The sequence below is a fragment of the Ovis aries genome, chromosome 18, assembly GCF_016772045.2.
Source record: "Ovis aries strain OAR_USU_Benz2616 breed Rambouillet chromosome 18, ARS-UI_Ramb_v3.0, whole genome shotgun sequence".
Classification (NCBI taxonomy): Eukaryota; Metazoa; Chordata; class Mammalia; order Artiodactyla; family Bovidae; genus Ovis; species Ovis aries.
The window spans coordinates 9,107,311-9,133,638 of NC_056071.1; the positions used below are offsets into that span (position 1 = coordinate 9,107,311).

At 39.6% G+C, this 26,328-nt stretch overlaps 1 protein-coding gene across 1 annotated transcript in view; it reads left to right on the forward strand.

Annotated features, from left to right (window-relative positions):
- Positions 1 to 26,328, forward strand: part of LOC101112928 (TAF5-like RNA polymerase II p300/CBP-associated factor-associated factor 65 kDa subunit 5L) — a 137,048-nt gene that overhangs the window by 105,775 nt on the left and 4,945 nt on the right. Inside the window, 1 exon segment of the mRNA XM_042235695.2 lies at positions 13,161 to 13,350. Coding sequence (XP_042091629.1) covers positions 13,161 to 13,350 — 190 coding nt within the window.

Here is a 26,328-nt window from a genome sequence, read left to right on the forward strand (position 1 = left end):
GGCAGAAAGAAATGTCAGTGAACTTGAGGGGAAAAATTCTTTGAGTAAAATAAATAGAAGAGGGTTTACAAAGAAAGAAAGAGGTCTCTGCCTCCCAGGATGATGGGAGATGATGTTGGGAGATCCTTCTCCTTGTGAGAAGGTGGACCATGTGAAAAGTTCTGCCCAATGAGCTATGAGCAAAGTGATGAGTATCATTTCTGGATCAAACATTTCACTGCCATGGCAAGACCTTCTGGAGACCTCTTCTCACTGTTGTGATGACTAATGATGATGGTTAAATGATAACGGTAAATCTGGATGCTCTACTTACAGCATCTGTGTCATAGCAAGGATACGTGTGAGCAATCAGCCTTAGCTGTTTCCAGACACTGGCATTTTAGGACTGTGTGCTACTGCAGCACGACCAGTATACTCTGGGTGGACTAGACAAATTCCACCCAGTTGAGTTGAGATAAAGCACACTGTACCACCTTGACTGAGGGACAGCAAAAAAGATGTGAAGATGTCATATACAGGGTACCTTCCTTACCACTTGAAATTGTTGATCATCATATGATTTCACATACATGTGCAAACAAAAAAACAAATGAACAAACAAAATAGAAACACATTCATAGATAAGAGAACAAACTGCTGTTTATCATGGGAGAGCTGGCTAACAGGATGGATGAAATGGATTGATGGGATTAAGAGATAAATTTCCTGGTATAAAATAAATATGTTACAGGGATATAATGTATACCTAGGAATGAGAGTCACTAATATTATAACAACTGTGCATGATGATACATAGTAACTGGACTTACTGTGATGATTATTCCACAATGTATAAAAATATTGAATCACAATGCCATATATATGAAACTAACATGGTATTGTATGCAAATCATAACAACTAAAAAAGCTACCTAAGGATGAAGGATGAAATAGATTTAAGATCTAGATCTGATAGATAGAGTGCCTGATGAACCATGAAATGAGGTTCGTGACATTGTACAGGAGACAGGGATCAAGACCATCCCCAAGGAAAAGAAATGCAAAAAAGCAAAATGGCTGTCTGGAGAGGACTTACAAATAGCTGTGAAAAGAAGAGAGGCGAAAAGCAAAAGAGAAAAGGAAAGATATAATCATCTGAATGCAGAGTTCCAAAGAATAGCAAGGAGAGATAAGAAAGCCTTCCTCAGCTATCAGTGCAAAAAAATAGAGGAAAACAACAGAATGGGAAAGACTAGAGATCTCTTCAAGAAAATTAGAGATACCAAGGGAAAATTTCACGCAAAGATGGGCTCGATAAAGGACAGAAATGGTATGGACCTAACAGAAGCAGAAGATATTAAGAAGAGGTGGCAAGAATACATGGAAGAACTGTACCAAAAAGATCTTCATGACCTGGATAACCATGATGATGTGATCACTAACCTAGAGCCGGACATCCTGGAATGTGAAGTCAAGTGGGCCTTAGAAAGCATCACTACGAACAAAGCTAGTGGAGGTGATGGAATTCCAGTTGAGCTGTTTCAAATCCTGAAAGATGATGCTGTGAAAGTGCTGCACTCAATATGCCAGCACATTTGGAAAACTCAGCAGTGGCCACAGGACTGGAAAAGGTCAGTTTTCATTCCAATTTCAAAAAAAAGGCAATGCCAAAGAAGGCTCAAACTACCGCACAATTGCACTCATCTCACATGTTAGTAAAGTAGTGCTCAAAATTCTCCAAGCCAGGCTTCAGCAATACGTGAACCGTGAACTCCCTGATGTTCAAGCCGGTTTTAGAAAAGGCAGAGGAACCAGAGATCAAATTGCCAACATCTGCTGGATCAAGGAAAAAGCAAGAGAGTTCCAGAAAAACATCTATTTCTCTTTTATTGACTATGCCAAAGATTTTGACTGAGTGAATCACAATCAACTGTGGAAAATTCTGAAAGAGATGGGAATACCAGACCACCTAACCTGCCTCTTGAGAAATCTGTATCCAGGAAGCAACAGTTAGAACTAGACATGGAACAACAGACTGGTTCCAAATAGGAAAAGGAGTACGTCAAAGCTGTATATTGTCACCCTGCTTATTTAACTTCTATGCAGAGTACATCATGAGAAACACTGGGCTGGAAGAAGCACAAGCTGGAATCAAGATTGCCGGGAGAAATATCAATAACCTCAGATATGCAGATGACACCACCCTTATGGCAGAAATGAAGAGGAGCTAAAAAGACTCTTGATGCAAGTGAAAGAGGAGAGTGAAATAGTTTGCTTAAAGCTCAACATTCAGAAAACGAAGATCACGGCATCTGGTCCCTTAACTTCATGGGAAATAGATGGGGAAACAGTGGAAACAGTGTCAGACTTTATTTTGGGGGGAGGGGCTACAAAATCACTGCAGATGGTGACTGCAGCCATGAAATTAAAAGACGCTTACTCCTTGGAAGAAAAGTTATGACTAACCTAGATAGCATATTCAAAAGCAGAGACATTACTTTGCCGACTAAGGTCCATCTAGTCAAGGCTATGGTTTTTCCTGTAGTCATGTATGGATGTGAGAGTTGGATTGTGAAGAAGGCTGAGCACTGGAGAATTGATGCTTTTGAACTGTGGTGTTGGAGGACTCTTGAGGGTCCCTTGGACTGCAAGGAGATCCAATCAGTCCATTCTGAAGGAGATCAGCCCTGGGATTTCTTTGGAAGGAATGATGCTAAAGCTGAAGCTCCAGTACTTTGGCCACCTCATGGGAAGAGTTGACTCATTGGAAAAGACTCTGATGCTGGGAGGGATTCGGGGCAGGAGAAGAAGGGGACGACCAAGGATGAGATGGCTGGATGGCATCACAGACTCGATGGACGTGAGTCTGAGTGAACTCCAGAAGATGGTGATGGACAGGGAGGCCAGGCGTGCTGAGATTCAAGGGGTCGCAAAGAGTTGGACACGACTGAGCGACTGAACTGAACTGAACTGAGCTGAAGGATGAAGGGTGTCAACCAACCCAATTCTCCTTAAGCCACATAAAGGTTACACTGATTTCATTAGATATGAAAAATACTGAAGAGCAGGAAATGAAAAAAATAAATATCCATAATATTTTTGAGAGATCATTTTTGTTTTTAGGAAATACTGCATGTGAAGTTGTAAGGATGAATATATCTGATAAAAAATATAATACTTTGTTTGACAAAATGGAAATCAGCAATTATAAATTTCAATACCTTAGTGGGATCAATCAGATAACATACATTTACGAATTATTAATCAGAAAACTGTAGAACAACAGAAGTATTGCTGGAAAGACCTACCATGCCTGAAGGTATTCAAAACAACAACAATAATAGTAACATGATAATGGAATTTAACAATGGACAGACCAAACTTGTGGTCTAAATTCAGCCCTTACATACCAGTTTTCTTCCCCTAGGAGATGATGTCTTTGGACTGAAAAAGTATTTTGGAGACCCTCCATGAGCTTCAAGTATACATTACAGAATCCTTCATTAAAACAACTTTTTACTAAGAAATTGCTTTAGAGTAGAAAGACTTTCATGATTGAGGACTGGTTTTGGCTCATGTGTGAGACCTGAAATACTTTCAGATAAATTGTTGTCAAATGGACCTGGGCTTTGATTCCAACTCTGCCGCTTGGACTGATGTTACTTAGGGCACTAAACCTCTCTGAGTCCCATTTTTTTTTTTCCTGGTGTAATGGTGGAGGGGGTGGGGTGTACCAATTCTCAAAATAACCACATCTACACAGAGAGTAGCTCTAAAGAGAGTGAGAATCAGCTGTCAAGCATGGGTCCTGAGTCCGTGGGTCCATAGCCAACAGGATAGCTGACTGGGAGTCAGAGCTAGAGATGCACAGATGCTAGTGAAAGAGGAACGTTGGAGCAAGAGGCAGCATCTGTGCTGCAGAGGCTACCATGCCTTCTGAATTTGGGCAGCCAAGGACAGCACTTTCTTCTGTGCTACCCCAGGACCTTACAGCTTGGAAAAACTTATCTTCCAAGGGAAAACCGACGTCTTTAGGATCGTAATAGGTATGCATCCCCCTCCATCAGTGGTCTGGAGAAAGAAGAATTTTTAAGGATCAAGCCTCTTTCTCTGTACTATTTCATCATGCACACAGCAACTGGAAGGGAGCCTGACCTCTGGCCTCCTTAGCCAGGCACCAACCCAATGAGCCACTAGCTGCACACTGAGCGTCCACAGGCAGTCACACCAGATACCTGCCTGCGTGTTATGAGCCGTTCTCTTCTTCCATCATTTGTCAATGCTGCAGTGTTGGCAGTTATTTTTGGCCACAATAGTATTCCTTGAAACAACCAGGAATATGGAAAATAAAACATGTTTTAGAATAACTCTTTACCCTAACTGTCTTTACCTTTATGATTTCTGTCAAAACTTTAACTGGTTGTACTCTAATTTGAGAACTGGATCCTTATGTCTGTACACGTATCCTACACTTTTGAGTTTTTTAAGAGCTATAATGGAGAAGACAGATCACTGGATTTCTCACTGAATAACTTATCATACTGTAAAATGAATTTATGAGTTATCCAGAGATAATTGTTAAGATGTAGATTCCAACTCAGCAGGTCTGGGGCGGGATCTGAGTTTCTTCATTTTTAGCAAGTGTTTGGTGATGATGAAGTTACTGGTCCCCAGACCAAACTTTGAACAGTAGAGATCAGACAAGTTCCTCAATGATTCTGAGCTTTATTTACCAAATTTGTAAATGTATTTAATAGCACTCCCTTACAAGGTCCTGGGTAATAAACGTATACAAGTGACAATGTGACTAATTTATAAATGAGTATCACTACGAACAAACCTAGTGGAGGTGATGGAACTGTTTCAAATCCTGAAAGATGACGCTGTGAAAGTGCTGCACTCAATATGTCAGCAAATTTGGAAAACTCAGCAGCGGCCACAGGACTGGAAAAGGTCAGTTTTCATTCCAATCACAAAGAAAGGCAATGCAAAAGAATGCGCAAACTACCTCACTATTTCACTCATCTCACACGCTAGTAAAGTAATGCTCAAAATTCTCCAAGCCAGGCTTCAGCAATATGTGATTTGTGAACTTCCAGATGTTCAAGCTGGTTTCAGAAAAGGCAGAGGAACCAGAGATCAAATTGCCAACATCCACTGGATCATCGAAAAAGCAAGAAAGTTCCAGAAAAACATCTATTTCTGCTTTATTGACTATGTCAAAGCCTCTGACTGTGTGGATCACAATAAACTGTGGAAAATTCTGAAAGAGATGGGAATACCAGACCACCTAACCTGCCTCTTGAGAAACCTATGTGCAGGTCAGGAAACAACAGTTAGAACTGGACATGGAACGACAGACTGGTTCCAAATAGGAAAAGGAGTACGTCAAGGCTGTATATTGTCACCCTGCTTATTTAACTTATATGCAGAGTACATCATGAGAAACGCTACACTGGAAGAAGCACAAGCTAGAATAAAGATTGCTGGGAGAAATATCAAGAACCTCAGATATGCAGATGACACCACCCTTATGGCAGAAAGTGAAGAGGAACTAAAAAGCCTCTTGATGAAAGTGAAAGAGGAGAGTGAAAAAGTTGGCTTAAAGCTCAACATTCAGAAAACAAAGATATGGCATCTGATCCCATCAGTTCATGGGAAATAGATGGGGAAACAGTGGAAACAGTGTCAGACTTTATTTTTGGGGCTCCAAAATCACTGCAGATGGTGACTGCAGCCATGAAATTAAAAGACGCTTACTCCTTGGAAGGAAAGTTATGACCAATCTAGACAGCATATTAAAAAGCAGAGACACTAGTTTGCCAACAAAGGTCCGTCTAGTCAAGGCTATGGTTTTTCCTGTGGTCATGTATGGATGTGAGAGTTGGACTATAAAGAAAGTTGAGTGCCGAAGAGTTGCTGCTTTTGAACTGTGGTGTTGGAGAAGACTCTTGAGAGTCCCTTGGACTGCAAGGAGATCCAACCAGTCCATCCTAAAGGAGATCAGTCCTGGGTGTTCTTTGGAAGGACTGATCTTGGCCTATACTTTGGCAACCTGATGCAAAGAGCTGACTCATTGGAAAAGACCCTGATGCTGGGAAAGACTGAGGGCAGGAGGGGACAACAGAGGATGAGATGGTTGGATGGCATCACCGACTCAATGGACGTGAGTAAACTTCGGGAGTTGGTGAGGGACAGGGAGGCCTGGCATTCTGCAGTTCATGGGGTCGCAAAGAGTCAGAATTGACTGAGCAACTGAACTGAACTGAACTGATCAAGCAGAAGGGCTTCACTGGTAGCTCACTGGTAAAGAATCTGCCTGCCAATGCAGAGCTTAGTCCCTGGGTCAGGAAGATCCCCTGGAGAAAATAGCCATTTACTCCAATATTCTTGCCTGGGAAATCCCATGCACAGAGGAACCTGGCGGGCTGCAGTCCATGGAGTTGAAAAGAGTCAGACACAAGTTAGTGACTGTGTGTGCACGTGTGCATCAAGCAGATAATACACAAAACCTGAGATTATCAGACCTAAGAGTGTTTTCTCAATAATAATCTAGAGACTACTAAGTAAAAAAAAAAAAAAAAAGAAAAAGAAATTGAATAATAAAAGGGACTCTGAGCTCTGTCCCAAACGACAGAGCTCACTGAAGGTCTCATCTTTCTGTTCTCATAAGAATAACTGGGAGAGAACAAACCATGCTAAGAAAAATGAGGCTATCACCTCTGCCATGCCCAAAGTGAGGACTGGATCCTTCAGCAGTCAGTATCTCAGAGGCCAGTGAAAGTGGAAATAACCACTTACAGCTATATGAAGATCTGTGAAGACTGACTTCACAAGGAGAACAGAGAGAATGGAAGTCCTAGAAGTGAGTATCATGGGGTCAAGAAAATGGTCACTCTAGCATAGATCACGGGAGACAAGACCCGGTTTCAGACAGAAAAGCAAGCCTAGGAATTGACAGGTCAAATCACTGACTAAAGACAGAAATTTTTGAAATGAAAGTCCATAATTATTTATCCAACACTCTCAGAGCCAGATATATCTCAGAATTCAGAGTGTTAAGATTTTGGAAAAGGACATTGCCTAACAGCCTCAGTGAGGTCTGGGGTAACCCCCACCTCCCTACCATTATTCTAATGCAGTATTTCTGATTAAAATACATGCCAGTCACAGTAAGTAGGAGAAGCAGAGCTTGCAGTAGCCTCAGGGCAGTACACGTTATGTCTGTCACCGGATGAATTATGGAGCAACAAAACTTTTTGTTTTGAGCTTTTGACTCTGGAATTACAGATGAGGAGTTGTATATTGATAGTGCTACAGAATGGTAACTGAGTCTGTCGCTCATCATTGCTCTCTCTCTGCCATCTATTCACATACATGCATAAACAATTTAGTAATCTGTTAGTATACTTCATAGATGAGTTTTATTTTCTTGCTCATCAAGTTCCTTTATTAATGTGTAAAACCTGACTTTCAAACCCCCACACTTGTTGAGACATGTGTCCTGAAGGTAAGGAAGGAGAGATGCCACTCTAGTAAGGAAGTGATCCCACAGTAAATGGAGCAGAGCCTGGAAAGAACACCCTTAAATTCTTGCTGTCACTCTAAGAGTCTCGCATGCCCTTCGTAAACTGTCACGTGCCCTGGCATGGGAGAGGGTCCTGAAGATAATGGTGCCTCCCACCCCCTACCACAAAGGGTATATTTCACAATCTACCTCTAGGACAAAGGGAGGGCTACAAATAACTGAATTAAGGCCTATTTTACATCTTATATAACGGAGAGGGATACTTTATAAATGATCTTCACTACTACAAATTTACAACTTGAACACCATTTCACTCTCATATGCTTGAATGGGTAGCTCAGATGGTAAAGAATCAGTCTGCAATGCAGGAGACCCAGGTTCAAGCCCTGGGTCGGAAAGATTCCTGTGGAGAAGGAAATGGCAATATACTCCAGTATTCTTGCCTGGGAAATCCCCTAGACAGAAAAACCTGGTGGGCTGCAGTCCATGGGTCACAAAGAGTAAGATACAGTTGAGCAAGGGATATTAACGTTAACTGTAAACTTAAAATTTGAACACCATTTCACTCTCGTGTGCTTGAATAGGATCTGCTAATCTGATCTGAAAACTCCAAAAACTCTTCTGATTCATTTGATAGCTTTTCCTGGTTTGTTAATTTAAAATAGTACTCTTATTTAATTTGCTAAGTGATGTATGCTGCTTTTCCAATTTTGAGGATATTTGTGGCATATGACAATTAAGATGTGGGTCCTTTTCTTTCTGTACCTTGCTCTTTGTGGGTGTGTGTCTTCTGAAATATTTGTTTTTGATGCAAAAAGTCAGGGAAGAAGATCGCAAAGAGAAGGTGTGTAGAGAAGTGTGAAAAACTAAGATTTCAGACAAACTTCTCTTGGTTCTATGTAAATTAATTCCCTAATGTAAGGTTATAACTTCTATATACTTTTTTAACAGAAAGAAATCTCCCTGGTGTCAAAGTACTGACTTTATAATTCTCTTTTCACCCTCACCAACTCCCAGCAATGGTGTCAAACTTAATTAACTTGTGGCTTAACCACATTTACAGTGTCCCTGGGCCAGTTTTTATTAAGCAAGTGACTCAGAGAAAGGGTCAAGGCTATTTTTCCTCCAAGTGAGTCACTGAATGTACTTTGCTGTGTAGGTGGACATAAAATCACTGAAAATATGCAAAGTCACTGAGTTTGTAATAGAGTTTCTCTTTTAAAAAAAAAAAAAAGGTTTTTAAATGAGTTTTCTCTTTTTAATTTCCCAAATGAATGTAGGGGAAATGGTGACACAGTCATAGATTCAAAGTCCAACAATTAGGTGTTCCTTTTTCTCTCTGTGCTCGTTACCAACACAAAAGAGATAAAATAATAGTGAACTCTAGTTCATGTTCTAATCTAGCTTTAAGTGCTTATATAACAAAGTACTTGAATGAAAGTGCTCCTCTCTCATTTGATATGAAATTTAAAATTAAACAATAAATGTTTAATTGTGTAACATTTGCTTTTCATTGAGAAACTGAAATGACACTCAAGGTAAGAGTCAGAACTATTGCAAACATGTATATATATATATATATATACACACACACATATACTCACTTTTCATTTTTATAGAATTTCTATCATTACGATCAACCTCACAGAAACCAAACTACTTATGGCAAGAGATAAAGCAAATCAACTTGTCAATTTCCACCACTTCATACAGCACATATTTAAAATTATACCTGAAACAGCCAGAGCTAAAAGCAGATAAGCACTTTTCACAAATAAAATTGCAGTAATAAAAAAACTTCATTGCTTCATTGTTTTTCCCAAAATGAACACACGACTGAAATTCACAACTTGGAAAAATTCTGTGTTATTGGTACAGCAATTTTACCCAGTGAAGTAATTAAATCAGAATGAACCAATTCTCTGGACTTCAACTTATTCTGGCTGGGAACGCCTCATGACTTTTCTCATGATATGGAAACTGCCAGTTTAAGGGCACGTTTAGTGGAAGCGTTCTCATGATCAGCTCATTCTGAGAGTGTGCATCTGGAAGCCTGCCTCCTTTCCCCTGAAGTCAACACATATCTAAGAATCAGAGAAATCGCAATACCATGTCCCTCCTTGTGAGGTCACCCACCACTAATGAGCTCAGTAATAAGTACATATCAGCCATCAGCCCACTAATGTTCATCCCCAGGGTCCCCTCCAGGGAAGCTACTCAGACTGGAGCCCAATAAAGACATATGTGCTTGTCTCCCCTAGATGCAGCTCCTAAAGAAGTTGCATTGGTAAGTATTCTTTATTTCATGTCATGATGTTCTTGTATAGTAAGAAAAATGTCAACTAAAATATCTGAACACTGTATTCTCTGGGATGAGTCATTATTCCTTTCATGATATGACTATTTAATTCTCTTATGGACTTTCCTTATAAACTATGGACTTCATTCTTATAAAATATGAAAAGTATGTTTCTCCCCACTAAATAGTATTTGATTATATTCATAAATAGAAAACAAAATGGGAATTTGGCATCATTGAATATGCATCCTTTAAAATGTTGACTGCAAACATACCTTTGGTCACTCAGAAAACTTTGCCTTAATTATTACACAGAATCAAAGACATAATTTCTCATACCCTGAGATACAGGAAAAATCAAAGAATTAAGTTTTAGATCTATTTTACTAGGAATACTGCCTACAACTGGTTTCATAAAACATATGCTTGTAAACAATTTAATATGTAGATATACAAGGTTATGGGTTTCCCAGGTGGTGCAATGGTAAGGAATCCACTTGCCAATACAGGAAACACAAGAGATGTGGATTTGATCCCTGGGTTGGGAAGATTCCCTGGAGTAGGAAATGGCAACCCACTCCAATATTCTTTCCTGGAAAATTCCATGGACGAAGGAGCTCGGCAGACTACAGTCTATAGGGTCGCAAGGAGTTGGACGCAACTGAGCATGCACACACCGCATCACATACAAGGTTATATGCAAATACTTACCCAGAGAGATTATTTCAAGGACATCATGGGCTTATTTTATTGGGATTAATATAGTCCAGATGCTGTTTTTCTACTCGAGCCATCACTATAGAAAACGGAAAAGCAGGTGCATCTCAGTTGAAATTCAATGGTTGGCCATTAGGTTGCACTGGAAATTGAGTTCAATGGTTGGCCATTAGGTTGCACTTGAAATTGAGTTGGGTGCAAAGAACAGGGAAAACAGAAGGCAAATGCTTTCAAAGTTCACCATCTCTGCGATCTGTTCACCATCTCCCTGCTCTGTGGAGAAAGTGAGTAAATAAGTGAATAGGTAAGAAACTTGAGCAAAAGGGGATTCTACTTTCAAAGCTCTGCTCAGAAGAGTCTTAGGTATGAAACAAACATTATTTCTAACCCTAAAACCTCTGAGAAAGATGTATATTTTTACTAAAAGTTTTCTTGAGGGCACAATAATGAAAAAAAATTCATTCAACTGAGTATAGTAATACTTCCTAACAATTCTCTTTACCTGTCCATCTCCCTAAAGTTACTCTTTGTGATTTAGTTAAGTCTTTCTGTCTTTAAAAAGCCCATCCTCCTCTAGTGCTCAGCCTCACCATTTCTCATCTTTCCTCTACCCTACCTCTTGTTTCCACTTCATCCTTTTCTCTCTACTATGCCCCTGACAGTCCGCGTGAAGGAATTTTCCCTCCTCTATTCTCCAGCTATGCGGCTCTACCCATAATCATGATAGATTCAATAAAGATCAGCAGCAGAGTCACACAGGAAAGGCGGCAAACTGCGCTAAAGTCAGGCTTATCAAGGTGTAATTTACATACCGTAAGATTTATCCTTTTGCAATGTAGAGTTTAATGAGTTTTATAGATATGTATATTTATGTCACCACCACCATCATTAATAAATAAAGATTAATTATCTGAAAAAGTTCCTTCATGCCTCTTTACAATAAATCCCCTCCTTCCATCCTCTCAGGAAACCATTCATCTGATTTCTATTTCTGTAATTTTGCCTTCTCCAGAAGTTACCTGTATTAGTTTCCTAAGTCTGCTGTAACAAAGTGTCAAAAAACGGTGACTTAAACAATACAAATTTATTATCTCAAAGCCCTCGACGCTAGAAGCCTGTGACAGCTATCAGCAGGGTTGGTTTCTTCGGAGAGCAATGGCAGAAAACTCTGGTCCAGGCCGCTTTTCTTGGTGTGCAGATGGCCATTTCCTCCCTGTGTCTTCACATAACCTTCCTGCTACAAATGTGTGTCTGTTTCCAGATCTCCCTTTTTAATTAGTATACTCGTAATTGGATTAGGACCCACCATAACCCAAATGACCTGATTCAACTTGACTACCTCTGTGAAAACCCGATTCATGTCAATGTATGGCAAAACCAATACAATATTGTAAAGTAATTAGCCTCCAATTAAAATAAATAAATTTATATTGAAAAAAAAGAAAAAAACCCTTATCTCCATATATGGCCACATCAGAGGTACTGGGGCTTAGGACTTCAAAAATGATTTGGGGTAACACAACTCAACCATACATCGCATAAATGAAATAATACAATACATAACCTTTTCCTTTGGTCTCTCATATGCATATTGCTTTTGAGATTTACCTAATATTTTATGGCATATGTCACAACTTTGTTCCCTTCTACTACTAAGTGGCATTCCAATTTATGGATGTACCACAATTTTGTGTTCATTTACAAGTTGATGGATAGTTCAGTAATCTCTCATTTGGGGTTTTTATTAATAAGCGGCTATAAGCTTCTGCACGTAGATCTTGGTGCGCATGCATGCTTTTACTAGGTAATATCTAATAGTAGAATTGCTGGGATGTATAAATGAATGTTTAATTTTATAAGAAACTGTCAAACTATTTCCCAAAGTTCCTGCAGTGTTCTGCATTCTTATAGAAATGTAATTTATTTCAGTTCCTCCACACCGTCACTAGCATTTGGCATTGTCCATTTTCTTAGCTCTCACCATTTCAGTAGATGTGTTATGATATGGTTTTAGTTTTCATGAGCACCTTTTGACATGCTTTATTCTTTTATCTCATTTTTATTGGACTGCTGTCCCTTTTATTGAGTGGTGTTCTTTATAAAATCTGAATATAAGACCTTTATACATATATGCTTTATAAATACTTTCCCCATGATCTGCTGCTTGTCTTTTCACTTTCTTAATCAGGTATCTCAAAGTGAAGAGCAAGCAGTTCTATTTTGATATTTTGATCTTGTCATGTAAACAACCAGAAGGGGGACAATGTCTGAATGAGTGTTAACAAGAAAAATTTACTAACTTCACATATTGAGTAAATGTTTAGCGAAACAAATGAGAATATTGTTAGAATAACTCCTTCTTCCTCCTGAGGATTCCTCCCATTCCTGGAAGATTTTACCCCTTACTAATTCAATATCTGCTACATTGATACAACTCATGTTCTGTCTCTTGGTGATTTTAGTATCCATGTAGTTGATTGCTGATTTGACTTACCTCTTCTTTCTTCTGCTCTCCTCCTACTCCACTGGTTTCACCTTTTCAACACTCTTCTCAAAATCATACTCATCTCCTTGGCTCCTAAGATTAAAGAGCCCCAGGGCTCAGCTTTATGCTTTCAATTTATACTCATTCTCTAGGGACAAGCAGTCACTCCTGGATTTAGTACTAACTACAAAAAAACGACTCTCAAACCTCCTCACATTATTCAGAGTCTTCAGGCAGCAAAAGCTGTTACTTTTCAAGCAGACTGTGGACATTTCATGTTTAACCTAAGTTCAGAATACAGTGAGGACTTATGTCGCAGCTTGATAAAGGCCCCCAAAGATAGTAAGACCTAATGCCTATAGCATTATTTTGAAAGGTAAAGACAAAGCAGACATGAATGAGACCTAAATGAAATCTCAAGAGTCCTTATAAGAGAAAGGCAGAGATACATTTGAACACACACAAAGCATAATCCAATGAGAAGACAGGTAGAAACTGGAATGATGTGACCGTAAGCCAAATAATACCAGAAGCTACCAAAAATGGGGAGATGCAATGATTAAACCCTAGAGTCTCGAGAAGGAGTACAACCAGCCCATCAACACCTTGATTTCAACCCAGTGATACTGATTTTGGACTCTGGACTCCAGAATTGTGAGAGAAGCAATCTCTGTTTCCTTAGGCGACCTAGTTTGCAGTAAGTTGTTACAGTAGCCACAGAAAGTGAATGAACCTTAACCTGGACGTTGTTGGCACAGTAGAGAAGACTGGGCACAGATGTGGATGATCTGGCGGACTGAGAGTCTTTTATTCCCTGACTGACAAATGACAGTCCTAATAGAGATTAGAGTTAACACTGTAACATCAAGGTGAAGGACTGTCAAGAAACCTGAAATTTCTCTTTGGGTTTTTTGACACTAGCTTTGTTACTCTGGACTTGTCACTTAACAACTCTGGGACATATCTACCTCATTTGGAAAACTCAATCCTAAACATAAATATTCCCAAGACTAACAACTTATGATTTTATCCAAGTATTTTCACTTGTGCCTATTATGTTCAAGATATATTTTCTTCATAAACGGTCTTTGTCTCAGACTCCCCTGATCAGGAGCGGGCTTATCTATTGTTGGTTCAATCACCAAGTCATCTTCAACTCTTCAGGACCCCATGGACTGCAGCACTCCAGGCTTCCCTGTCCCTCACTATCTCCTGGAGTTTGCCAAAGTTCACGTCCATTGCACTGCTGACAACATCCAACCATCTCATCCTCTATCTGCCTCTTCTCCTCCCACCTTCAATCTTTCCCAGCATTAGGGTCTTTTCCAATGAGTCTGCTGTTCACATCAGGAGGCCAAAGTATTGGAGCTTCAGCTTCAGTATCAGTCCTTCCAATAAATAGGATTGATTTCCTTTAAGACTGACTGGTTTGATTTCCTTGCTATCCAAGGGACACTCAAGAATCTTCTTCAGCACCAGAGTTCTGAATTCTTTGGCGCTCTACCTTCTTTATGGTCCAGCTCTCACATCCATACATGACTACTAAAGACCACAGCCTTGACTATACGGACCTTTATTGGCAAAGTGATGTCTTTGTTTTTTTTTTTTTTTTAACTTTATTTTACTTTACAATACTGTATTGGTTTTGCCATACATTGACATGAATCCACCACGGGTGTACATGCGTTCCCAAACATGAACCCCCCCTCCCACCTCCCTCCCCACAACATCCCTCTGGGTCATCCCCGTGCACCAGCCCCAAGCATGCTGTATCCTGCATCGGACAAAGACTGGTGATTCGATTCTTACACGATAGCATACATGTTTCAATGCCATTCTCCCAAATCATCCCACCCTCTCCCTCTCCTTCTGAGTCTAAAAGTCCGCTATACACATCTGTGTCTTTTTTGCTGTCTTGCATACAGGGTCATCATTGCCATCTTTCTAAATTCTATATATATGTGTTAGTATACTGTATTGGTGTGTTTCTTTCTGACTTACTTCACTCTGTATAATCGGCTCCAGTTTCATCCATCTCATCAGAACTGATTCAAATGTATTCTTTTTAATGGCTGAGTAATACTCCATTGTGTATATGTACCACAGCTTTCTTATCCATTCATCTGCTGATGGACATCTAGGTTGTTTCCATGTCCTGGCTATTACAACAGTGCTGCGATGAACATTGGGGTACATGTGTCTCTTTCAATTCTGGTTTCCTCGGTGTGTATGCCCAGCAGTGGGATTGCTGGGTCATATGGCAGTTCTATTTGCAATTTTTAAGGAATCTCCACACTGTTTTCCATAGTGGTTGTACTAGTTTGCATTCCCACCAACAGTGTAGGAGGGTTCCCTTTTCTCCACACCCTCTCCAGCATTTATTGCTTGCAGATTTTTGGATTGCAGCCATTCTGACTGGTGTGAAGTGGTACCTCATTGTGGTTTTGATTTGCATTTCTCTAATAATGAGTGATGTTGAGCATCTTTTCATGTGTTTGTTAGCCATCCGTATGTCTTCTTTGGAGAAATGTCTATTTAGTTCTTTGGCCCATTTTTTGATTGGGTCGTTTATTTTTCTGGAATTGAGCTGCATAAGTTGCTCGTATATTTTTGAGATTAGTTGTTTGTCAGTTGTTTCATATGTCTCTGGTTTTTAACACACTGTCTAAGTTTGTCATAGCTTTCCTGCCAAGAAACAACTGCCTTCTAATTTCATGGCTGCACTGCCTTGTCATGGCGAAGGGGTTTGCATAACTCAATGAAGCTACGAGCCATGCCATGCAGGGTCACCCAAGGCGGACAGGTCATAGTGGAGAGTTCTGACAAAATGTGGTCCACTGGAGGAGGGAATGGCAAACCGCCCCACTACATTGCTGTGAGATCCCCATGAACAATATATAAAGGCTGGCTTTTCTACCTTTGGCAAAAGCTGAACTTCCCTCAGGAGCCTGCCTTGTAGAGAAAGCGAAATCTCATTGAATTCTCTTATTCCTGACCCCAGTGTCTGAGTAACATCTCCACATGGTCCCAGTTTTTACATGAATCTCAGATGAGTAAGATTCTCTTCTGGTTTTCAGCTGCCATAGATCACTCATAGAGAACTTCCCTATCACCTCCTGACAGAATTTGGTTAGTTCCCAGAGAGTTAATTATGTCTATAAGAGTTAATTTGATAGGTTAATTACACTCTATTTCTGTTAAATTCAGCATTGAGACTTAAGTCATCTTAACTCTGATATCCGATACATCTGTAGTTTCAAAACCCTCTCTCTCATTCTTACCAGCACATAAGCATTCATTCTCTCTCAACATTCTCAATTAAAACAAATTCCAATATAAAATCTTTACACATAAATTCTCCCCAAACTGAAACACTGTATTCACATTCATATCAGAAATGTCTCTAATCTACTTATACTAATATTTTTTTATCTTCTGTTCATCAGAAGTACTGAATAGTCCTTCATCTTTCACGAGAAACCCACCATTTACCCTTTGAAGATTCCATTAAACTGCTCTGTTCTCTCACAAGAAGGAAACAAGTTCTCAACTGAAAATGTTTAAATACATACCATGTCCATACATATTAACAGACAAGACAAAATATATACAAACAACTGAATAATGGTTCGGAAGGATTATGATGTATAACGACCATGTCCACACAACGACAATAAAAGCTCAGGGTTTTTTAGACAGCAGAAAACACAGAGTGGAGATACATGTTAGATCTACTGGATTTCATACTATTTGATGCTATTGATGGGGTAAAGTGTGAGGCACTGCCATGTTTAGCATGAGGCAGACAGACGGACTCTCTTGGAGAGATGAAAAAGAGTATGCTCAGGACAGTTTCATGAAGTAGAACCAAGATATGGGAAGAAGTTCTTAGTGCAATGCCTTAACACAGCAGACCCTCCACAGACATCACTGCTAGTGAGAGCAGCAGCAGCAATAGCTTACCATGCACCAAGCAGGGGTCTGGAGGCAAGGCGTTGTACAGGAGTGAGAGGAGGCAACAGGAGGATAAACTCACCAGGATTAGTGTAAAGCATATAGATGAGAGTAATGAAACTCACATCTTGAAGAAGACCATTTTGTTTTAAGATGACTCTAATTTTTCAAATCTTCATTTTTAGGAAAAATGAACTCTACATTACTAAACCTCAAACTTCTGGTTCAAATGGTCTTCTCTGAAGCAACCAGAAACATATAACACTATGTTAAATATATTCAAGAGCCATAGAAATTTGATAATAGCCCTTAGTAGTCCTAGAGGAGTCTTTTACTATGACATTTTATCCCACTTCTAAGATCTTTTCATCAATAAATATTCAAGATATAAAGATATCTATAAATGTTTATCTCAGTATTTTTTGTTATAGAAAAAACTACAAACTTTTTTAATAGAGAAAACTACTTCATTATAGAGAACTAAAAACTACTTAATGAGCCTACAATAAATGACTGCTACTGTGATATAGTCATGACAAGCTATTTTATGTCTATTCTTAAGATTTTTGATAAAAAATAAATATATATACATAGAAATGTACAAATTCATACCATATCAATCACTGTTCATTTGTGGATTGTGTAAACTTGGGTAATGTTTGTCTCACTTTATATATATCCAAATATATATACACAAAACACTTGTTTTTTCAAAAGGTTCTTTCACTGATAATGCATTTGTTTTATAAGTGATATCAATTAATTACACAGATAAGTTAAAACTGTAGAGGCAAGTTATAAATTATGAAGTGGTCAATTAATGTGTGTTTTAATGTCTATTGAATGCCTATTATGGTCTAGTCCCTGGGAATACCAAAATATATAAGACATTTTCAGTTCAGTTCAGTCGCTCAGTCATGTCCAACTCTTTGTGACCCCATGAACTGCAGAATGCCAGGCCTCCCTGTCCATCATCAACTCCCAGAGTTTACCCAAACCCATGTCCATTGAGTCTCTGATGCCATCCAACCATCTCATCCTCTGTCATCCCCTTCTCCTCCTGCCCTCAATCTTTCTCAGCATCAGGGTCTTTTCCAATGAGTCAGCTCTTTGCAATAGGTGGCCAAAGTATTAGAGTTTCAGTGTCAACATCAGTCCTTCCAATGAACACCCAGGACTGATTTCCTTTAGGATGGACTGGTTGGATCTCCTTGCAGTCCAAGGGACTCTCAAGAGGCTTCTCCAACACCACAGTTCAAAAGCAGCAACTCTTCAGCGCTTAGCTTTCTTTATAGTCCAACTCTCACACCCATACGTGACCACTGGAAAAACCATAGCCTTGACTAGACAGACCTTTGTTGGCAAAGCAATGCCTCTGCTTTTTAATATGCTGTCTAGGTTAGTCATAACTTTCCTTCCAAGGAGTAAGCATCATTTAATTTCATGGCTGCAGTCACCATCTGCAGTGATTTTGGAGCCCCCCAAAAATAAAGTCTGACACTGTTTCCACTGTTTCCCCATCTATTTCCCATGAAGTAATGGGACTGGATGCCATGATCTTCGTTTTCTGAATGTTGAGCTTTAAGCCAACTTTTTCACTCTCCACTTTCACTTTCATCAAGAGGCTCTTTAGTTCTTCACTTTCTGCCCTAAGGGTGGTGTCATCTGCATATCTGAGGTTATTGATATTTCTCCCAGCAATCTTGATTCCAGCTTGTGCTTCTTCCAGCCCAGCTTTTCTCATGATGTACTCTGCATATGCATTAAATAAGCAGGGTGACAATATATAGACTTGAAAACATTCACAAATAGCCCAGAGTGTAATAAAACTTCAACTGAAAGTTTTATTCATCTAGTCACATATGTTTACCGGTCTATATCTGTCTAATGTCAGTATTTATGTTAAGTCCTTGACAAAATCCACACTTTTGACAGAAAGAGAAAACACCATCAGTATCAATGATTAAGAAATTGACGAACAAAATTTGAATGCACAAAAATTATTCTAAATTCATCTTCATAGAAAAAGATAATGAGGATTGCTTCAAACAGCAAATATAAATGTTTTTACAAACAATTATGGAAAATATCACTGATAATGTTTGCTAACAATGAGATCCAATTACTAAATATATTGAAGAATTCACTAAGATGCATTAATGCATGTGTATAATATAGAGTTCATTTTATGAATATCTTAATTTCAGACATATATTAGATTTTTCTGTATTTCTTAGATATAAAATGCATTTAATCAGTACATTTTGAGATCAAATTATCAAAACATTAATTTTTATTATAAAAGGTTGTTATATATTTAAATTTTTAATCATTATATATTTTTTACATTTCTTATTTATAAATCGTGTGACTGCTTTGTTTAATACAGCCAAAGGTCAAAAAGAAAGAGCCATGAAATTATTCAAGCAGAGTATGTGCACCATAAAGGATGTTCATAGAATTAGACATAGGGTCTGAAGATAACGAGTTGGATTTTACTCCTTACCATGGTACCAATTTTAATAGAACAAACTAAATATTTTTGGAAAAGTTTGCTTACATTAATACTGTTGGGTATTTTGTTCTTCTATACAGTGAAGCTATTTCAGAGAAAAAAGGGGAGCAAGATTCTGAAACTTTATGACATAAACATGGTCTCCTCTGTTTTCACTTCCAACTTCCCTAAAACAAGCTACTGAAGCCCATACACAACTGGGCTCAATTGAAGTTCTAGGTTTTGTTGGATCTTCTGAACGAAAAAGCAGAGTAAGAGCCTTCTATCTCCCACAAAGTCTCCAAGATACCTTAGGAGACCAACTTTAAAAAGTCCTGATAAATGAACTTCTATCATAGTGCCATAAGGACTAACACAGACCAACTCTCAAATAAAACTAGTAAAAATTATAACAATGACAATTTAGACTCTCAGAAAATGGCCCTAAAGATATGCAGAAAATGAAAATATATTTAATTGAGAAAATCTACTAAAACTCTCTGTTTGTCTCCAAGGCAAACCATTCAATATCACAGTTATCCAAGTCTATGCCCCAACCAGTAACGCTGAAGAAGCTGAAGTTGAACGGTGCTATGAAGACCTACAAGACCTTTTAGAACTAACACACAAAAAAGATGTCCTTTTCATTATAGGGGACTGGAATGGAAAAGTAGGAAGTCAAGAAACACCTGGAGTAACAGGCAAATTTGGCCTAGGAATGTGGAATGAAGCAGGGCAAAGACTAATAGAGTTTTGCCAAGAAAATGCACCGGTCATAGCAAACACCCTCTTCCAACAACACAAGAGAAGACTCTACACATGGACATCACCAGATGGTCAACACTGAAATCAGATTGATTATATTATTTGCAGCCAAAGATGGAGAAGCTCTATACAGTCAGCAAAAACAAGACCAGGAGCTGACTGTGGCTCAGATCATGAACTCCTTATTACCAAATTCAGACTCAAATTGAAAAAAGTAAGGGAAACCGCAAGACCATTCAGGTATAACCTAAAAAATGATTATACAGTGGAAGTGAGAAATAGATTTAAGGGCCTAGACCTGATAGATAAGAGTGCCTGATGAACTATGGAATGAGGTTCGTGACATTGCACAGGAGACAGGGATCAAGACCATCCCCAGGGAAAAGAAATGCAAAAAAAGCAAAATGGCTGTCTGGGGAGGCCTTACAAATAGCTGTGAAAAGAGAGGCAAAAAGCAAAGGAGAAAAGGAAAGATATAAGCATCTGAATGCAGAGTTCCAAAGAATAGCAAGAAGAGATAAGAAACCCTTCTTCAGTGATCAATGTAAAGAAATAGAGGAAAACAACAGAATGGGAAAGACTAGAGATCTCTTCAAGAAAATTAGAGATACCAAGGGAACATTTCATGCAAAGATGGGCTTGATAAAGGACAGAAATGATATGGACCTAACAGAAGCAGAAGATATTAAGAAGAGGTGGAAAGAATACATGGAAGAACTGTACAAAAAGATCTTCACGACCCAGATAATCATGATGATGTGATCACTAATCTAGAGCTGGACATCTTGGAATGTGAAGTCAAGTGGGCCTCAGAAAGCATCACTATGAACAAAGCTAGTGGAGGTGATGGAATTCCAGTTGAGCTGTTTCAAATCCTGAAAGATGATGCTGTGAAAGTGCTGCACTCAATATGCCAGCACATTTGGAAAACTCAGCAGTGGCCACAGGACTCGAAAAGGTCAGTTTTCATTCCAATCCCAAAGAAAAGCAATGCAAAAGAATGCGTAAACTACCACACAAATGCGCTCATCTCACATGCTAGTAAAGTAATGCTCAAAATTCTCCAAGCCAGGCTTCAGCAATACGTGAACTGTGAACTCCCTGATGTTCAAGCTGGTTTTAGAAAAGGCAGAGGAACCAGAGATCAAATTACCAACATCCACTGGATCATCAAAAGAGCAAGAGAGTTCCAGAAAAACATCTATTTCTGCTTTATTGACTATGTCAAAGCCTTTGACTGTGTGGATAACAATAAACTGGAAAATTCTGAAAGAGATGGGAATACAGACCACCTGACCTGCCTCTTGAGAAATCTGTATGCAGGTCAGGAAACAACAGTTAGAACTGGACATGGAACAACAGACTGGTTCCAAATAGGAAAAGGACTACATCAAGGCTGTATATTGTCACCCTGCTTATTTAACTTCTATGCAGAGTACATCATGAGAAACACTGGGCTGGAAGAAACACAAGCTGGAATCCAGATTGCCAGGAGAAATATCAATAACCTCAGGTATGCAGATGACACCACCCTTATGGCAGAAAGTGAAGAGGAGCTAAAAAGCCTCTTGATGAAGGTGAAAGATGAGAGTGAAAAGGTTGGGTTAAAGCTCAACATTCAGAAAACAAAGATCATGGCATCCGGTCCCTTAACTTCATGGGAAATAGATGGGAAACAGTGGAAACAGTGTCAGACTTTATTTTGGTGGGGGGGGGGGGGCTACAAAATCACTGCAGATGGTGACTGCAGCCATGAAATTAAAAGATGCTTACTCCTTGGAAGAAAAGTTATGAGCAACCTAGATAGCATATTCAAAAGCAGAGCCATTACATTGCCGACTAAGGTCCATCTAGTCAAGGCTACTGTTTTTCCTGTGGTCATGTATGGATGTGAGAGTTGGACTGTGAAGAAGGCTGAGCACCGAAGAATTGATGCTTTTGAGCTGTGGTGTTGGAGAAGACTCTTGAGAGTCCCTTGGACTGCAAGGAGATCCAACCAGTCCATTCTGAAGGAGATCAGCCCTGGGATTTCTTTGGAAGGAATGATGCTAAAGCTGAAGCTCCAGTACTTTGGCACCTCATGTGAAGAGTTGACTCACTGGAAAAGACTCTGATGCTGGGAGGGATTGGGGGCAGGAGGAGAAAGGGACGACCGAGGATGAGATGGCTGGATGGCATCACAGACTCGATGGACATGAGTCTGAGTGAACTCCGGGAGATGGTCATGGACAGGGAGGTCTGGCGTGCTGCTATTCATGGGGTCGCAGAGTCGGACACCACTGAGCGACTGAACTGAACTGAACTAAAACTAAAATGTTTTAAGTGAGTCTGGGGCATTCAAACTTGGCCCGCCAGCTCGGTGCTTTGGAAATTCCATACCAGATTCGTGCACCTTAACATGTGGAAGGATTCCTTTTCAACTGCTCTCAGTTAAAGGGCTACCGTATCTTTCTAGGAGAGGACATCAAGATTTCTAATCATGCTTAGGTTATCTGTTGCAGACATTATGTTCCAGTGAAATTCAGTCAGGAGTCAGTTCTTAAGTCCAGTCTCTCCTTGTGGGATGGAGGCTCTATTTTAAGTGACTGTTGGGGCCCAGATCACCCATACTTCAGTCTGTTTGTCCTGCATTTAAGAAGCAAGTAGAGAAACCAGAGGTTATAACCTGATCTACATCCCTTCATCCCCAGTTGAATGCCTACTTTATAATGAGTAACTCTCAGAGAGAAATATACCTTTGTCCCCACCCCCAACTTCAGAGCCCTAACTCAGATATTTTGCCTCAGGGTAAATGCAGTCCATAAAACAGAAAGCTCTGAATCTCTTCCCAAGCAACTGACTTAATTGAAACAGAGTGTGGGGAATTGAACCCAAAGGAATTTTCAAAACAATGGAAGTGTGATGAAAGTAATTAAAAAGAAACTGGTAGATTGCTTAGAAATATAAGGTGTACTATTATTTGACTAAGTTTCCAGAAAAAATAAAAAATAAAAAAATCAGGGAAAGAGACCAAAACAATTTCAAATGAAGACCTTGAAAACTGTCCTTGTAAAGAAGCCTGAATTTCAGTGAATCGTTCTGTAAGAAATTTATGCCTCAGGTCATTTTTGATGATGGAGAAATAAGTCAGAAATTAGCGGAGCCGAAGAGCTAGATGTTATTACAATAAACAAACAAAAATCATCATTCCAGGATGACAGTGCTCATGAAGACTTCACCTTCATGTGGCAATGACAGTGGCTCACATTATGGGGGTGAAATATACTTTGCTAAAATAATCTTGCTAGTCAGTAAACAAAGTAAGGAACCAATAGCAAAAACAAGTCCCAGAGAGTGGAAAGGGGAACATACAAAGTTTCTACAACATTAAATATAAGTTGATAAAATTTCTATAGTAGAACATTCACACAATTGCTAGTTTTTTTTAATATCTAGTTCCCCAAAAATATATATGAAATGTACACATGCACATATATATACACATACACACACACATACACATTTATAAATATATATGTGTTAAGCCACTTCAATCAATGTGTCCAACTCTGTGTGACCCCATGGACTGTAGCCTACCAGGCTTCTCTGTCCATGGGATTCTCCAGGCAAAAATAATGGAGAGGGTTGCCATACCCTTCTCCAGGGGATCTTCCTGACCCAGGGACTGAATTCGCAACTCTTAAGACATCCTTTTCATTATAGGGGACTGGAATGGAAAAGTAGGAAGTCAAGAAACACCTGGAGTAACAGGCAAATTTGGCCTTGGAATACGGAATGAAGCAGGGCAAAGACTAATAGAGTTTTGCCAAGAAAATGCACCGGTCATAGCAAACACCCTCTTCCAACAACACAAGAGAAGACTCTACACATGGACATCACCAGATGGTCAACACTGAAATCAGACTGATTATATTATTTGCAGCCAAACATGGAGAAGCTCTATACAGTCAACAAAAACAAGACCAGGAGCTGACTGTGGCTCAGATCATGAACTCCTTATTACCAAATTCAGACTCAAATTGAAGAAAGTAGGGAAAACCACTAGACCATTCAGGTATCACCTAAATCAAATCCCTTATGATTATACAGTGGAAGTGAGAAATAGATTTAAGGGCCTAGATCTGATAGATAGAGTGCCTGATGAACTATCGAATGAGGTTAGTGACACTGTACAGGAGACAGGGATCAAGACCATCCCCATGGAAAACAAATGCAAAAAGCAAGATGGCTGTCTGGGGAGGCCTTACAAATAGCTGTGAAAAGAAGAGAGGCAAAAAGCAAAGGAGAAAAGCAAAGATATAAGCATCTGAATGCAGAGTTCCAAAGAATAGCAAGAAGAGATAAGAAAGACTTCCTCAGTGATCAATGCAAAGAAATAGAGGAAAACAACAGAATGGGAAAGACTAGAGATCTCTTTAAGAAAATTAGAGATACCAAGGGAACATTTCATGCAAAGATGGGCTCGATAAAGGACAGAAATGATATGGACCTAACAGAAGCAGAAGTTGTTAACAAGAGGTGGCAAGAATACACAGAAGAACTGTACAAAAAAGATCTTCACAACCCAGATAATCACGATGGTGTGATCACTCATCTAGAGCCAGACATCCTGGAATGTGAAGTCAAGTGGGCATTAGAAAGCATCACTATGAACAAAGCTAGTGGAGGTGATGGAATTCCAGTGGAGCTGTTTCAAATCCCGAAAGATGATGCTGTGAAAGTGCTGCACTCAATACGCCAGCACATTTGGAAAACCCAGTAGTGGCCACAGGACTGGAAAAGGTCTGTTTTCATTCCAATCCCAAAGAAAGGCAATGCCAAAGAAGGCTCAAACTACCACACAATTGTACTCATCTCACATGCTAGTAAAGTAATGCTCAAAATTCTCCAAGCCAGGCTTCAGCAATACTGAACAACGAACTTGCTGATGTTCAAGCTGGTTTTAGAAAAGGCAGAGGAACCAGAGATCAAATTGCCAACATCCACTGGATCATCAAAAAAGCAAGAGGGTTCCATAAAACATCTATTTCTGCTTTATTGACTATGCCAAAGCCTTTAACTGTGTGGATCACAATAAACTGTGGAAAATTCTGAGAGATGGGAATATCAGACCACCTGACCTGCCTCTTGAGAAACCTATGTGCAGGTCAGGAAGCAACAGTTAGAACTGGACATGGAACGACAGACTGGTTCCAAATAGGGATAGAGTACATCAAGGCTGTATATTGTCACCCTGCTTATTTAACTTATATGCAGAGTACATCATGAGAAAAGCTGGACTGGAAGAAACATAAGCTGGAATCAAGATTGCCGGGAGAAATATCAATAACCTCAGATATGCAGATGACACCACCCTTATGACAGAAAGTGAAGAGGAGCTAAAAAGCCTCTTGATGAAAGTGAAAGATGAGAGTGAAAAAGTTGGCTTAAAGCCCAACATTCAGAAAACAAAGACCATGGCATCCAGTCCCATCACTTCATGGGAAATAGATGGGGAAACAGTGGAAACAGTGTCAGACTTTATTTTGGGGTGGGGGGGCTCCAAAATCACTGCAGATGGTGACTGCAGCCATGAAATTAAAAGACGCTTAATCCTTGGAAGAAAAGTTATGAGCAACCTAGATAGCATATTCAAAAGCAGAGACATTACTTTGCCGACTAAGGTCTGTCTAGTCAAGGCTATGGTTCTTCCTGTGGCCATGTATGGATGTGAGAGTTGGACTGTGAGAAATCTGAGTGCTGAAGAATTGATGCTTTTGAATGGCAGTGTTGGAGAAGACTCTTGAGAGTCCCTTGGACTGCAAGGAGATCCAACCAGTCCATTCTGAAGGAGATCAGCCCTGGGATTTCTTTGGAAGGAATGATGCTAAAGCTGAAGCTCCAGTCCTTTGGCCACCTCATGCGAAGAGCTGACTCATTGGAAAAGACTCTGATGCTGGGAGGGATTGGGGGCAGGAGGAGAAGGGGTCAACCAAGGATGAGATGGCTGGATGGCATCACTGACTCGATGCACATGAGTTTTGGTGAACCCCAAGAGTTGGTGATGGACGGGGAGGCCTGGCGTGCTGTGATTCATGGGGTTGCAAAGAGTCAGACACAACTGAGTG